Raw genomic sequence first — 16,473 nt, 5'->3', positions numbered from 1 at the left:
AAATAGCAATAACACAAGTCATTCAATCTTCAATAAATATCTGAGGGTCTATTATGTGCCGGGCGCTATTCTGGGAGTTAGGGATGCATAGTGAACAAAAAAAAGGCCTCATGGAGCTTCCATTCTAGAGAAGGAGGCAAATAAAACACAAGCAACTAACAGATATATATATATATATATATATATATATATATATATATACACACACACACATATATATATGATTAACATATATATGTACATACATATTATGTCATATGAATATTATCTGTAATATATTGAGGTAGAATAACAGGCAATGATGCCATACAGATAATTATACATATAACATGTAATATATTAGTTATATCACATATGTAACAGTTCAGACTGTTATAAGTGCTATAAAGAAAAAGCATGGTAGGAAACAGAAGAAACAGGATGGAGTGAGGCCAGTTTTAGATAACGGTGGCTTCTTCCATTGGTAGAATGCCTTACAATGTTAAAAATGCTCTCCTAAGCAGCGTCTCATTTTATCCCTAGAGTCATTTGTGAGGGATTATTCCCGTCTAGAGGTAAGGAAATGGGAGCTCAGGAAAGTGAAGTGACTCCAAGCCGGGTGACCTTTCGTTACCCTAGCCAACAGAAAGGCAGGCACAAGCCCAGTACAGCTTGAAGCTTCAGCATTCTCTGTGATGCCTCAATCAATTCTGGGACCCAAAGTCAATACGGGCTTACTGGAAGCCAGTGCTTATGGGGCTTGGCCACAGTGCTGGAAAGAGGATCTCTTTCAGTTCTTCCCTGCAGCAAAACCATTGCTGCCGTCCACTCGCTTTATCAAGGACAGTATCCCCACCAGGCCACACGGGAGGGGGGACGGAGAGCCTCACCGCTGATGCTGTTTCACCTCAGCCCATTTGCAAGCTGGGGAGGAGAGTGGGGGGTTGCCGGGATGGCGGGGGCGGGGGAGGCGGGTGGTGGAAGACTATCACCAAATTTTTCTCTAAAAATGAAGCTGAAATATTGAACCTTGCCTACGCAGAGTTAAAAGTTCATAGATGAATAGCAGCAAGTTTGGATGGATCTGCTCAAAGGAAGGCTGCCCACAATTACACCCCAGGCTTTACAGAACAACCAGTCCCTTTCTCTCCGGGGGGATGGCAGCTGCAGCTGGGAGCCCTTAGGAAGGGCGAGCATGGCCGGGATTTCAGTTCAACAAGCTCAGTGTAGAAACCCTCAGCGGGCTCCTTCTGTCCTCTGTGGCTGGAAGGACAGCCCGAATTTCCAGTGCATTTGAAATCAATGGCAAGGTACCTGCAAAGCACTTTTGCATTTGTGCTTTTAATACCATTAGAGTATGTCATTGCTTTTGGACTGAGTTTGGATGTCTTTTTTTAATGACTATTTTGGAAGCAGCTGGCACTGTAATTCTTAGAGAGAAAAGTTATTATTTGAAAACAATATTTTGAAAGTAAGACCTGTGGACATAGATGTCAGTAGGACCAAGGATTAGAGAACAGAGGAGATCTGGTGGAGGTTGTCCCGAGGAGGAAGGGGGGCTGAGCAGTGGGAGGTGGCAGAAGGGGAAAGGGGGGGGTGGCAGAGCAGAGGGGGCTGGGACTGGCTGTGGGGAACTGGCAGGGGGAGGCCCAGGGAGCCTCTAGTGTGGTATGGAGGTGGGAGAGCATTCTGGAATGGGGATGTCTGTTCCATTAGATGCTGTCCGGGATGTAAATCCCTCCTTCAAACTTCAGTCTACTGGGGTCACAAATGCTTTCTGCGGGCTGTCTTGTGCAAATCAAAGAGGACTCTGAGTTTCATCCTTGGCTCATGGTGGTTCAGAACAGGGCCGTCCAAGAATACTTTCTGTGATGATGGAAATGTTCTATGTGCACTGTCCAATACGACAGCCTCTAGTGACATGTGGCCAGTGAGCATCTGAAACATGGCTCATGTGACTGAGGAACTGAATTTTTAATTCTGTTTAAGTTGAACAACCATATGTGGCTCACAGCTACCGTCTTGAACAGCACAGGTAGAGAGAAGTGGTGTAGACAGAAAAAAGAGTCTCAGGTCAAGGTGGGTCTGAGAAAGCTAACACCCAGGGAGTGGAGAGGAGGGGCTGAGTTAAATCGATTTTACCTAGATCACAAAGTCAAGGAAACCCTGAGCTGACAATAGTGTTACAGAAGTGAGAAAAAGGAAAGAAAAGGTCCTTATTTGGGCAAAATGGAGTTTCTAGATATGGCGAGGATTTGTGTTTTTATGGTCTTTCCCCCACCCCAGAATCTGTGCACAAACAGCTCATGGGGAAATTCGTAACAACAACTGCAATGGCACGTGTGGGTGTCACTGTACCTGACCTGATCAGATGACTGAGGGAATAGTACCTGAAGATTCATTTCCTGGTTTCTCCAAGGCTTTTGCATTACAAGCCAAGCCACTTGCCTGCCCCGGACAGGGACATACATATACCACACATCATCCACTGACAATCATCTCCCTTGAATCCTACAGCATCCCCATGAGGAAGGGAGGGGTTGATTCCCAGTTCACAGCAGAGAGGGCTGAGGCTCAGAGAAGTTAAGCGGTTAGTCCAGGAGAGTTAGATTCTTGATCTCTTGGTTCACCCCACCTGTCCCTCCATCTGAGGCCCTATCCTGGACTCTCCACTGTGGCCGCCATGAGGAAGTGTGGATGCGAGTGAATGTCCCAGGACCCCAGACGTGTGACAAAGCTCCAGGATCCCCTGGATTCCGGGTGTGCTCTTCTGTCTCCCACCTGCTGAGGAGCTCACCGACTCCCTCCCTAGACCGTGAGCCTCTCCACAAGCGGGACCCATACTGGATTCCCTTCTCATTTTCCCCAGAACACAGTGCCGCCCACGCAGCCCATCTCAGCCAACACTGATGGACTGAAGACACAAACGGAAGAAACAGCAAAGGTGGTGTCTCCACTGACGTAAAAAAAAAAATTATTATCACGTATGAAAAACAGGGTTAATGCATCACAAAAACATATGCCCTTCCCTAAGTCACCACGGAGCATCTTCCCATTTATTGAGTGGAGCCAATTTCCAGCCACTCAGTTTTAAACCCTCCAGGGGGGTGGGCTCAGAGCTGACACTACTCTCTTTTCTCTTTTTCCTGCTGATGATTTTATCTGTTGGGAAAAGGGAATTCCCGAAACTTAAACAGTGACTTGTTTTTGCCGGTTCAGTCGTGTTATGCCCACACTCAGAAAACTGGTGAGGAACAGTGGTGCCAAATCAGCCTGCCTATCTTTTTGTTAGTGGATGCAGTAAAAAACTATACATAGGAAAAAGAAGCTAAGGAGAAACAGTTCGGATGTATTGTCTCAAATTAAATTGGGTATTTTGCAGGTGTAAAAATCCATATTTTTATCTATCAAATAGACAAATGATCAGTCTTTAAAAGTACTCTGGGGCACCTGGGTGGCTCACTTGGTTAAGCGTCCGACTTTGGCTTGGTCACGATCTCACGGTTTGTGAGTTCAAACCCCGCATCGGGCTCTGTGTGACAGCTCAGAGCCTGGAGCCTCCTTCAGATTCTATGTATCCCTCTCTCTGCCCCTCCCCTGCTCTCTCTCTCTCTCTCAAAAATAAACATTAAAAAAAAGAAAGAGTGCTCCAACATCCCTCCTTGGCCTGTTAAATGTGAATGATCAGTGACAATGAGTTTTTGTGGACATAGTCCTAAGTGTGGAAAATGTTTTTGTCATGAGACAGACAGCAGCCAAGCCTGCGGTAATATTGCAAATAAGACCACTCCCAGTAGAGGATTCTCAGATCTCTAAGCTAATGATATAAGGCCATCTTCCAGCTTCTCCAAGGCTTTCACATTACAGACGCAAGCAGTTTGCCTGCCCCAGACTCACTGACAGACACGGAACACACTTGGGAGTCTAATATTTGTCCCTCGGAAGGAAAGAAGTCACTTCCTGCAAATTGAGTACTGAGGAAAGTCCACTTAGGTGTTCCCTTTTTACTCTATGACCTGTCTGAATCGTGTGGAAGTTTTCATACTTCGGTATTACTTTGTTTTGGTATTGGGCTTGGTATTACCTTGCGAATAAGCCTTTGGACTTTTTACAGCAAAGTATTATAGCAAAGTTACCAAAGTATTTAAGTTACCAAAGCAACTTTAAAAAAAAGCAATTAAGGGGCGCCTGGGTGGCTCAGTCGGTTGAGCGTCCGACTTCGGCTCAGGTCACGATCTCACAGTCTGTGAGTTCGAGCCCCGCGTCGGGCTCTGGGCTGATGGCTCAGAGCCTGGAGCCTGCTTCCGATTCTGTGTCTCCCTCTCTCTCTGCCCCTCCCCCATTCATGCTCTGTCTCTCTCTGTCTCAAAAATAAATAAAAACGTTAAAAAAAATTAAAAAAAAAAGCAATTAAGATGTTCAAAATGATTAAGAACTGTGCATAAATTACTGGGAAGTGGGGAAGGATAGGAATAAGCCTGGGGAGGCTGGACTCACCTTTCCAAAACTGGCCGCGTTGACAGGCTGGGTGTCATTCTTCTCGCAGAAGTCCAGGTAATGCATGTAGAGGGCGCTGCGAGGGATGCAGACCCCCTCTGCGATCTCATAGTTCTCCTCCAGCCTGTGGAATGAATGCCCAATGAGCAAGCCTCAAGCAAGAAGGGCATGGTCTTTCTAGCTCTCCTCCAGAGGAGGACTTGAAGAGAAGTCTTCCTACAGATGGGGAAACTGAAGCCCAGGAGGACAAAGCCACATGGTCACGCGTGAAGTTGGTAGGTCGGCAGGATCGGACTTCTAGCCCCCGTGGCTGTGTGACCTCGGATCACTTTCAGCTCAAATTCCCAGTCCCTCTCTTCCATGCTGCCATTGGTCTGGCCACATTCTGGGTGGATCAGGTTCCCCCAAACTCCCAAAGTGATACACAGGATCCCGTAGGTGCCCCAGTCAGCCGAGCTTCGAACCACACACTCACTCATGTAGCCATTTCTAACAGGTGTCCCAGTGTTGGAGCGTCTTTGCTAACAAGAGCAGTGCGGTGGGATAGCCGTGGGAAAACAAACACCCAAGGAGAAACCAGACAGTGGGACAGCCAGTAATCCACTGACTGAAGGAAGGTTTTAGGATCCCAGTGGGAGCCGAACCCTCTGGTTTCTTCAGGATCTCCTCTGCTGTGCTGGAATTACGATTCTATACCCATCACCTTCGTAATGACCCTAGGTTAAGGGTTTAGGGTAGGGACTTTCCATGGGGATTCAAACCCCATTGTTGTCACTTGCTGGCTTGGTGACCTTGAGCAAGTTATTTACCCTTAGGTAGGGTTTCCTTTTGGAGGTGCTGGCTGTGATCACCTCATAAGCTGTTGTGACAGTCGAACGTGTGACATGTGCAGGCATGGTGCCTGGAACACGATAAACACTTAGTAGGTGTTGGACCTCACCATCATACAACTATCCTCTCCTTAAAACATCTTTGGGTGCCCATATGTCCTGAATGGGTCCTAGATCTTGGGATATAAAAATAAACTAGATACAGTTTATCCTATTTTCCCCTCTTTCACCTAAACACCAGAGTGTAGGCATCAAAAAGAATCCTGCCCCCTTTTTCATAGACACATTGAAAGGTTTAAGAACACTTCTTCCAGCAGAACTGCCAGGGCACATGACAACTTGGGGACGTCTCTTTGGGCCTGCTGCTTTCAGAGCCTGGGGCACACACTGTTCAATTAACTCACGAACAGAAGATATTTCTTTCTGGATCACAAACTGGATTTTTGGAAACGACCCAAAGTCATTTGGAACCAAGTTTGAGGAATAAAGTGACTGGAATAGCCCTTTCATCTCAAACATTTGTTGTGGGGTGGGGAGTGGGGGCAGAGACAAAAATAAGGCAAGATTCTAGAGCAGTGAAATAAATATCCTCAGATGGCTTCTAACTTCTCAGGGGCACTTGCCAAAGAAGTGGTCCAGTCCTGCCGTGACTGTGAAGCAGAATGAGGACACGGCCTCCTGAGGTGGCCACTTGAAAGGGCAGTGCTCACTGTGCTCATTCCAGCATGTGGTTAAAAGAAAATCAATTGAATCATTTCACATCCAAACCTTACCAATGAATATAACCCTAGGCACGCCCAGATAAATGAAGAAGCCTGGTGCTGAGTGGTCTCATCACCTCACCTAGTCCCCCTTCTTCTGGGAAGGGGAGCACTGAGTAACTCCTGATCATTTTTTAGAAGTGTTCCGGGAAACTGTTTATGCAATCCTTTCTGGGTGACCTAATTCCTTGAGGTTGGCATGGTGTCTGAGTCACTCCTGCATCCTTGAAGGCCAACATATTCCTTGGTACACAGCAGATGCTCAATTAAGTGTCTGGTGGATGGATCGTTGCAGTTATATATTCATTCAACAAATACTTATTGATCTCCTACCACCTGCCAAGTGCTGGGGAGCACTTGGTGCGCAAGATAGTCCTTGTTTGCACGTAGGGAATAGATTAAATGGTGGGCAGATGGATAGAGATACAGGTAATCTTTAAAATTCAACAAATATTTATTGAGTTCCAGGCACTGCTCTCGACACTAAGGAAATAGCAGAGAGCAAAACAAAGGCCCTGGCCTGAAAGGGCTTACATTCTAGTATACATGTCCCTGACATCGGAAATTAGAACAAACACTGGACGTGGCTCGCCGTGGGAAAATGCTTTCACATAGAGATGAGATTTCTTGGGACTGTCCTAAGCTTCAGGTCTGGTATGAATGGGAATCAGCCTTCTAGCTTAGCCTGGACCCCTAACTGCCATTCACAGCACTGTTTCTCTGTAAAAGTGAGTTCAGAGGTCCACATGACCAGTTTACATACAAACTTGTATGGACCATCCAAATACGGCAGCTTTCACAAAGTGGGGTCTCACAGACATGCTTTGCTTGGCCTCAATATTGTTGGCCTGGCTTTTAAAATTCAGGACATTTCCCCTAAGAATCTGGCTTCTTGTGAAAAGGCTGAGATCTGGCAATGCTGGGCCCATATTCCCGCATGACAATAATTGGCCAGAGGTAGGTGTGCCCTCGAGTTGGCCAGAGTCCTCACTCCTCCCTACTTTTCTGACACCAATCTGTTTTCTGTTCCTTGTCTGGCTCCTGTAGCCTCTTGTGTTGACATAAGGCATGACCTATGTCCTGGTTCACTTTGCAGTCTATCTGGGAAGAATAATGCATCAAAATATGAAAAATTAACTACTATAAGAGCAGTCAAAGGTGGGAGAACAGAGAGATTCCTGTGTAGATGAGAAGAGGTAATTAAGGTTTCATGGATGAAGTGGGATTCGAATTTTGTGACAGCTAGCATCAGTTGCTGCTCTTTTCCCAGGTGCCAGGCACTGGGTATCTGGTATCTCTTTCCATCCTCACAATAACCATATAAGGTAGGTTTTATACCCATGTGTCCAATGAGGAAACTGGATACATGGGTATAAAGCCTACCTTATGTGGTAGGTTTATATGGCTCAGAGAGTGGAACTCATGTGCCCATGGTCGCGCAGGCAGTAAATGGGAGAGTCTTCCTCTAACCCACTACAGTGTCCTGCTGTGGTAGATGGAGGGGATTCTAGGCAAAGGAGAACAGCAAGGGGGAGAGACAATGTGCTTTGGATGATGGAGACAATGGTCCGAGTGGAGAAAGGGCTTGCAAAGGAGCCTTTAAAAAAAAACAAAGGGGGAGGGGGTATGGAGAATCTTCCAATGCCCCCAAGAGAATATGGCCTGGAATAGAAGTTTGGCAACCCTCGGAGTTCAAGAATTACTGCAGAAATGTCATTTGCAGGAGGCGATGGAGCAGTACTCAGTGAACTGAAAAAATAAAGACTCAGAGGCAGGAAGACCAGAGCGTTTCTGGGATGCTGTAGAAATAATGTCATCAATAACAACAGTCACTAATATGAATTTAAAGCTTACTATGTTCTATTAGCCAACAACGGATTGATTGTAAACGAATATAACAATAAAAGCAAAAAACATCCAAGTTTCCTTGGTTTCATCTTAGACTACTGAGAGTCCCATTAAGCAATTTCCTCTCAGGGGCACCTGGGTGGCTCAGTCGGTTAAGCATCCGACTCCTGACTTCCACTCAGGTCATGATCTCACAGTTCGTGGGTTCGAGCCCCACACTGGGCTCCACGCTGACAGTGTGGAGCCTGCTTGGGATTCTCTGTCTTCCTTTCTCCGCCCCTCCCTGCTCCAATAAATGAATAAATAAACTTAAAAAAAAAAAGCAATTTCTTTTCAAAGCTTTGATTTCAACTCTGTAGACTATGGTAGAACATTTTCCAGTCTAACACACACACACACACATCCTGGATGGCTGCAATTTTGTGCAGGACAAGCTGTGGGGAGGAGAAAGTATCCCTTTTTGCTTATCCTTGCTAATCATTTCCTAAAATTAACTTTGGCCAGAAAAATCCATAGGTACATTCAATATACATGCATTTCAAGCCATTCAGAGTTCATCTTACAAAAGGCATATGACCCTTTAAAATGATAGAGGGCCATTTTTCTTTTTCTTTTTTTTTTTTGAGTTTATTTCTGTATTTTGAGAGACAGACAGAGACAGAGAGTGGGGGAAGGGCAGAGAGAGAGGGAGAGAGAGAATCCCAAGCAGGCTCCTCACTGTCAGCATGGGGCTTGAACCCATGAACCATGAGACCACGACCTGAACCGAAACCAAGAGTGGGACACTTAACCGACTGAGCCACTCAGGCACCCCTAGGGGGCCAGTTAAGTTTTCTTAGGCATGGTTGCAGCATGATCAGATTCACTCTTTGGCAGGTCATTCTGGCACCTCTACTGTAGGAGGACAAGGCTGACTAGTAAGGCCTGGCACACGGCGACTGACTCGTAATCTGTTGAACAAATAAATGAACAAACGAGACCAGTTAGGGGCTACTACAAGACTTCAGGCAAAAAGTGATGGGGTATAAATTGGAGGAGTGGCCGTGGGGGGCAGGGATAACACTCAGTGCGTGTGGTTCTTATGCTGCCAGATAGATGTGAGATGGATGGCACCAACCAAGGCAAGCTCTCAGGTTCCTAACTGGACTGGAGGATGACTGGAGGCGCCATTCCTCATGGTTAAGAACCGCAAGGGAGTAATGGAGGGCGGTGATCATGTGGTGTTAGAGAGCACAGTCTCCCAGGTGGATTCCTGGCTCCCCCTTACCATTAGCTATTTTGCTTAAGCCCCCCACCCCCCGTGCCTGAGTTTATATTTGATATTCTTGTGGCTCGCTAGCTCACTGAGTACGGCCAAGGGATCAGCATTAAAATAGAAGAGCAGGGTTAAAATACATCCCATTAAATGAACCCATAGCAGCAACAAACTATCTGAATCCAGATGAGTGTAAGTCCCGGTTCACACAGGCTGAATTAATTAAGCGGTTACCTGCCAAAGGCCAGAGCCTTCTAAATAACTACAATGCTACCCACATTTTGTTCCTCTTCCCAGAGCTTCTTCGCCTCAAGGTATCTAGGTGGCTTATGACTATGAAGCATTTTAATAAGCTCTACAAATGAATAGATGTAACTGGCATTAAGGGCAACTTTGACGCTCGATGAGTTTCCGCAGAAATAGCGTCATGATACCTTTCCCCAAACCTCCTTACAAAATCCAGAGGGTCCGTGCGTGTACTGAAGTTGCTAATTGGAATGTCTGCTTCGCTGACCAAGGCATGGCAGAAAGAAAGGCAGTTAATTATTTCTCTTCATATCTGATGAAATTTCCCCTTCTCCTCACTTGTAGAGGACATCATTAGTCTGACATGGTGAACAATACTCCATTATACCTGGATATTTTTAATGATCACCAAAAAATTCCCCACTTCTTCCACTTTTCTGATCTTCTATTTAATAACTTGATCATATTTGAATTGAACCTATCCTATTATGGGGAGATAATGAACTCAGTCTACTAGCCAACAGGAGTCATTATCTGCGGTATACATTTTGAAAAAGATCTCCTCATGAGGCTTTGGCCGCAGCAACCCAGGGCAGGGGAGGAAGCTCCGTATCAGCACTTGACAATGAAGACCAAATGTTTCAGCACCCAGCATAATTGTTCCTGCTGCTCTCCTTTGAAACCTGTTCTCTTCTCTGTACGTGTGAGATTTCAGTTCAGAGTCTCCACTACCCGGGTCTTTGCGGACATGTCTACAACAGAAACTTTCTCTTCTATTTTACCAGAAGATCAGACAGCAGGACTTTTAAAAGCCTTGCAGGACATAGTAACTTATTACTCAGGTTGACCCAGAGACTGAAAAATACATGAAAACAAACTTGCTAAGCAGAGGCCAGACAGTAATCTAAACCCATCAGTTACTCCCCTCTGCCTCTGTGGAGAAGTTCTAATTCCCTCCCTTGGCATGTAAGGCCCCCACCATATGACCCCTGACTACTTCTCCAGGCTCCTCTCGACCCATTGCTCTGCACATACACTTCTCCCCAGCCAAAGGACTGTTGATCTTGCACATGCTCCCCACCCCATATGTTCTAGGGCATTCCACCACAAGAGGTGAGCCCCTCTAGGCTCAGCTCAAATTTCTCTCCCTGACACTATGTTTAATTCCCACCCAGCCCCATCTGCTCATGGCCTCTTAGTTGGTTCCTCATCCTTGCCAGATTCATGGATTCATTCACCCGATAACATGCCGAGTGTTGTGATGGGCACCCGCCAGGCACGGAGTTGCATCTGTGGAGGAGAAAGTCTTGACAGGAAGCGCAGCCTCTGCCCCCAAAGCTCTCATCACTTCCTGGGAGTTTCCACAGCCCTTCATATCTGTCTGCGGCTCCAACTGCCCTCACTGAGAAGCAGCACTGGGTTCAGAGGCAGGGGACGCTGAGGTTAAATCCTGCCCACACCACTTGCAAGGCACCACAGGCTCGGGTGTGTTGCTTGAACCCTCAGATTCTTGTCTCTTTCATCAGTAACATGATGCAAAGGATACTAATACCCATCTCCCAAGGCTGCTGAGGGGATCAACAAGAATCCACGCACAACCCACAGCCCTCTAGGTGGCAGAGGGGGACGCTGGATAAGGGGCACCTGTCAGTATTATTCTAGGTTACTGTGGAATATTCTGGTAACACTTTACATCTTAGACTGAGAGTCCTTTGAAGGCAGGGACCAAACAGCATCCCTATTTATGTTAGCACAGTTGCTACTACTGTGCCCTGAACACAGTCAGTCAACCCTGCAGAAGGAAGAGAGAAGGAGGTGGGAAGGAAGGAAAGCGGACTTTTGCACAGACTTTTGCACAGATCAGAAAAGCACTTTTTTTTTTTTTTAACCTTAAGACCTGGGTGATTAAGGAAAAACCCCCAATTAATATGAACATATTTGCTTTATATTTTCTGTGCCAGGGATATTCACATTTGCTATCACTCCTCACACAAGATGGGTAACATCATCTCCATGACAGGGAGGAAGAAAGGGAGGGCCAGGCAAAGTGACTGCCCAAAGCCACTCTCCTGGGAAAAGCCAGGTTTGGAGTATGAACTCAGGTACGAGGCTCCTAAAGCTCTCACTGTGTGCTATGGACTGACATTCCTTTGGTCAATGAGCCGGCACACATTTACTGAGCTCCTACTGTGTGCCAGGCACTGTAGAATACAGCAGTGAGCAACAACACGTAATCCCTGCCATTGCCTTTAGGAAGCTGACAATTGATCAGAAGAAAATGGGAACCAAGGAGAGGACTTCACTGGACAAGAAACACGAACAAAATGGTGGGCATTGGCTCTGGCTAGGTCTGAGGCTGAATCTATAAAAAGCCAAAACAAGCAAAGAAACAAAACCGATCCATTTTTCTTTAAACAGCACTTAAGCCTACGACTTGCTGCTATGTAGACCAACCAACCAGAAACACGTGTTCAGATGGATCTGGTATTTCTCCCAGGGCCTCGGCTGGCTCTCCCTCCCCTTTGAGGGCCTTCTTGGGAATCAGGCAATCCTCCCCTCGGGTGGAGTGAGACTGTGACCCTCTGTTGTGTTCAGTTGCCTGCCTTGGTTTCTTCTTCTTTAAATAGGGGTAACAGTCCTGCCAACTCGACAGGGAGCAGCAGAAGAGCTTGGCTGGTGATGTCTCCAGCCAGGCACAAGCCTGGTTTGCCACTGGCATCTGCTTAACCTGTAGGTTTGGCTGATGCAGAGTGATGGGCTGAATCGGGGATTTTGTGCTGCCACTGTGATGATGGAATCGGACCAGAACCTGGAGTCTGCTAATCCATATCCTGTGTTTAGCCCACGAGCTACTGGGTTGGTATTCCAGAAAGGCCTGGAATTAGCCAGGTTCAAGAATCCCTATGCTCAGTGTTTGGTTAAAGTCACCCCCCCCCCCGCTTTTTTTTTTTTTGACAAAAACTAGGCACTATATAATAGCACAGTGTCACAAGTTCAACTGTTGCCAATGCTTCTTTCTGTCAGGGCTGGGCCAGGGGTAGGCAGCCCAGAGCTCCGGTGGCCACAGCCGAGGTGATCTGGGTACCATTCTTTATCATAAACCATCCCCCTCAACATTCTCTTTCCATCCCTTCCCCGTCTCTACTCAGTTCTACTTCACCATTACAAACAAGGCTGCAAAGAACATCTTCATAAGCCCCCCTTGCACACCTGTGGGAGTGTTCTCCATATTGGTGTGAAGAAGTTCTGGGTGTTCACGGCGAAATGTTAGTGGGACTACAAAATTGCCCACTCAAGTGGCTTTACCCTTAGACCTTAGAATTACACCTTAACCACAGCACAAGATACTTTAAAAAAAAAAAAAAAGGATCATAGCTCCACACCCTAGCATCTCCTTGTCTGAGACATGCCCTTCACACTGTCCTGCTTAGTTACCTTTCTGCCTCTGTGGTAGAGGGTTTCTAGCAGGGCACCGGTCACACCTACAGGCATTATCGGACATCTCTGGCTGTTTTCAGTGCTAAAAATGTTCAGCCTCCCTTTCTGGAACAAGGTGGCCTAACTAATATTATGGAAGCGAATAATGTTCTGTCACTGTTGAATAAAGGATCAAGTCAGAGATGGGTACCGAACGTCGGGTACCGGTTACTCTGTGACTCTGGTCTAGGAGCTGTGACCTGGTCCGAAACTTCAACAAACTTCTTTGGAACAGTACCCAGTCCAGCTTTCTACCTGCGGCCTCCAAGAACATTTTAAAGAGAAACGTGAAATTTCTTTTGTTTTATATTAATTTGAAGGATTGAAAGGCCATCAATCACCCAAGACCTCCTTTTAATTGTTTTGAAAGAAAGAAAAAAAATACCCCCCCCCCAAGAAAGAGATGATTTGGTCTTCTACCCTCTTCCTTTGGGGAAGGGCCTCCCCCTGCACCCCATAAACTGCTGAAAGGGGAGATGCCTCTGCCCTGACTGGCGCAGGGAGCCAGAAGTGACACAGGCGACAAGGGAGGTGTGTGAGAGGGTAGGGCTGTGGAGGGGGACATGGGCTGGCAGCAAGCAGGCCAGGATGGTGGAACAGGCCGCTTACCATTCCAAAATCCTCTGCGTGAATAGAGGTTATTGTGTGGCCAGGATTCCAGCAGCGCTCCCCGTCCCCAGCGGCTTGGGCTTTACTAACCCTCGTGACCGAGGATGCTGGAAAGTGTTTGGCAGAAGGCATTTGACAATATTTGCCTGTTTTCTGCTGGGAACTGCCTCCAGATCACGTGGCCCCAATTATTTTAGGCTGCTTGGGCACTGTATTGTTTGTTCTTGGAGTGGAGATGGTCTCCGGGGCGATGGGGAGGGTGCTCGTGGCAAGGAGGGAGCAGGTGGAGGAGCAAATAGCCCCCAACCCAATTCCCAAAACAAACCAAGTGTCCCAGGAGAGCTCGGCATTGTCGGGAGACCAATGTCCTTTCCTGGGCCTACACATCTCGGTCCTGAGGGCCTACACGCTGCCGTTGCAGAGAGCGGACAGCACGAAGGATGCACATGTCTCAGAGAATGAGATGCCATGGTGTGGAGCTAGGTTCCTTTTTTTTTTTTTTTTTTTTTTAAGTATCTTATACTGTGGGTGAAGATACAAAATGGCAAAGCCATTTGAGGGGGCAAATATTAGTCCCATTAATATTTTCCGGGTACCCGGCTCTCCTTCTCGACACCAACACAGAGAACACTCCAACAGGTGTGCAAGGGGACATATGAAGATGCTCTCTGCAGCCCTGTCTGTAAGGGCGGAGATGAGATTTGGACACGACGTAAACGGCCAGCAGGAGGAAAGTGGTGAAATCGATCTGCCGCTGTCATATGTGGAATCATGCGCAGCAGCTAAAATGAGGCTGTGCTCTATGGACTAACGCGGGTATGGCTTCAGGACATTCCAGTGAGGAAAGGTCAAGTTGTGGGTCAACGCAGTGCAGGAGGTTGTAGGACAGTATCCTTAGTGTGATATGTCTGCATTCCTCTTGGAAAGGAAAAAAACCGAAATTAAAAAATCCACAAGTCAGAAACTTCTGTTGCACACATGCTTGTAAAAGCATAGGCAAGACACTGTAAACACACACACACACACACACACACACACACACACACACACACACACATACACACTTCCCACTGGCCAGAGGGTCGCTCTGGATGAGCCCCGAACAACAACAAAGAACGGACGATAGCCTTATCTAGGATGTTTCAGTTTTCAAGTGAGGAAACCTATCACTTGTATTAATAAAATAAAATAAAAACAAAGTAAGGGCTTATTGAATGTATTCATATCTTGCCTTTTTCTAAAAAGCTAATAAAGGAAAAAGAAGACATTCAAACAAAAGAGATGGAAAAGTGCATATACATCCGAACTCACTGGCGACCAGAGCACAGGGGGAACATGGTATAACTGACCTCACTTTCCCTTGCAAGATGGTTGGGGGGGGGCGTGGGGGGCCGTGTTCCTTTTGAGAGACAAAGTATTTACACTGAAACTACATTCTAAAAACTCTACTCATGTGGAAGTTAATATAGGAGGTCACATGTGCTCCACCATGGTTTTAAGCGTGACTGTTTTACTTAAGAGAAATGTCCTCCTTCTTCCCTGTTTACAGACCCTCTCCCCTGCCTCCCTCTCCCACCTCATCGGTATCCTTCTCCTCTCACTCGCTGTGCCCCACACTGGCCACCTTCTGTAGTTCCTCCAACAAGCTCAGCCTGTCTCCCACCCTGGAGGGAGCAGCGGATGCTGTGGGATGTGCCCAAGTTACCCCTGAGGACCGAGGTGTCCTTCTCCTCTGCCGGGGGGGCTGCTTGCTGAGGTCAAATCCTTGCTGAGGAGTTGTCCTCAGCAGAATGTGAAGGGAACGGCCTTGCCCAAAGCTTCACCCCCCTTCAGGGGGTAGCCGATATTCCATGATGGGCAAGGTGGGGGATAAAGGCCTGGACCCAATGCCTGGACTCTGGTCTCTCTGAAGGGCCAGCCCAGCCTCAGAACTCCCCACAGGATTGCTGAGGACTCTATTGCAGCCTCCTGTCAGCCTGACACCCCCTCTGCCTCTCCCAGTGTCCCTCACACCCCCATGTGTCAATATTGGATGCATGCCCGAATAAACCACCTGCACACCCATCTCTGCTCAGTCTGCCTCTGGGAAAGCCCAACCTACATTAGTACAGCCTTTTAAGAAACTGTTCCCTCTGCCTAGAATGTTCCCTGCCCCTGATTTTCACATTGTCATGTTGTGGACTTCTCGTCATACAAATGCGTACTTAAATGTCACCTCCTCCAGGAAGCTTTCCCACACCACTCAACCTAAAAAACCCTCTCAGACACTACCCTGTCAGCCAGTTCTAACTCTAGGCACAGCACTTGTCAGTATCTAATGCATTCCTTGTTTATTTATTTATCATTCATATGATACTTTTATATCATAAAACTTCCCCCCTCATCATTCCTGGTCTATATTACTCACCGTTGCACTCTCAGAGCCTAGAACAGGGTGTAGCAATAGTAGGTGCACAGCCAACATTTCTTCAATTAGTGACTGAAATTCTATCTCATACATATAAAGGGAATTGGAGGACAATCTGATGTTCTTTGAACAACTTGATGTCTTTTGATAATAATACAACAAAAATTTAAAAATTCTTGAATCTGATTTGGCCTTGAAAGCAAATTTATTTAAAAAAAAAAAATCCCCTTGGGGCGCCTGGGTGGCGCAGTCGGTTAAGCGTCCGACTTCAGCCAGGTCACGATCTCACGGCCCGTGAGTTTGAGCCCCGCGTCAGGCTCTGGGCTGATGGCTCAGAGCCTGGAGCCTGTTTCCGATTCTGTGTCTCCCTCTCTCTCTGTCCCTCCCCCGTTCATGCTCTGTCTCTCTCTGTCCCAAAAATCAATAAACGTTGAAAAAAAAAAAATTAAAAAAAAAAAAAAAATCCCCTGCCTGACTTTGTGAATTGGAAAATGAAATGTCTTTTGGAATGATCTACGTGACGCTTTACGTAGAAAAGGACATTCTGTACAGACTTAGGTACAG

The 16,473-nt window shown here is 46.8% G+C and overlaps 1 protein-coding gene across 4 annotated transcripts in view; it reads right to left on the bottom strand.

Moving 5' to 3' along the window:
- The window catches only part of RFX4 (regulatory factor X4), a 143,459-nt gene that overhangs the window by 96,807 nt on the left and 30,179 nt on the right, over positions 1 to 16,473 (bottom strand). For all 4 annotated transcript variants that reach the window (XM_042993088.1, XM_042993089.1, XM_042993090.1 and 1 more), the window contains one exon: positions 4,477 to 4,600. In XM_042993088.1, the coding sequence (XP_042849022.1) occupies positions 4,477 to 4,600 (124 nt within the window). The remainder of the gene's footprint in view (positions 1 to 4,476; positions 4,601 to 16,473) is intronic.

Source organism: Panthera tigris, chromosome B4 (assembly GCF_018350195.1).
Source record: "Panthera tigris isolate Pti1 chromosome B4, P.tigris_Pti1_mat1.1, whole genome shotgun sequence".
NCBI lineage: Eukaryota > Metazoa > Chordata > Mammalia > Carnivora > Felidae > Panthera > Panthera tigris.
This window is presented reverse-complemented; position numbering and strand designations above follow the sequence as displayed.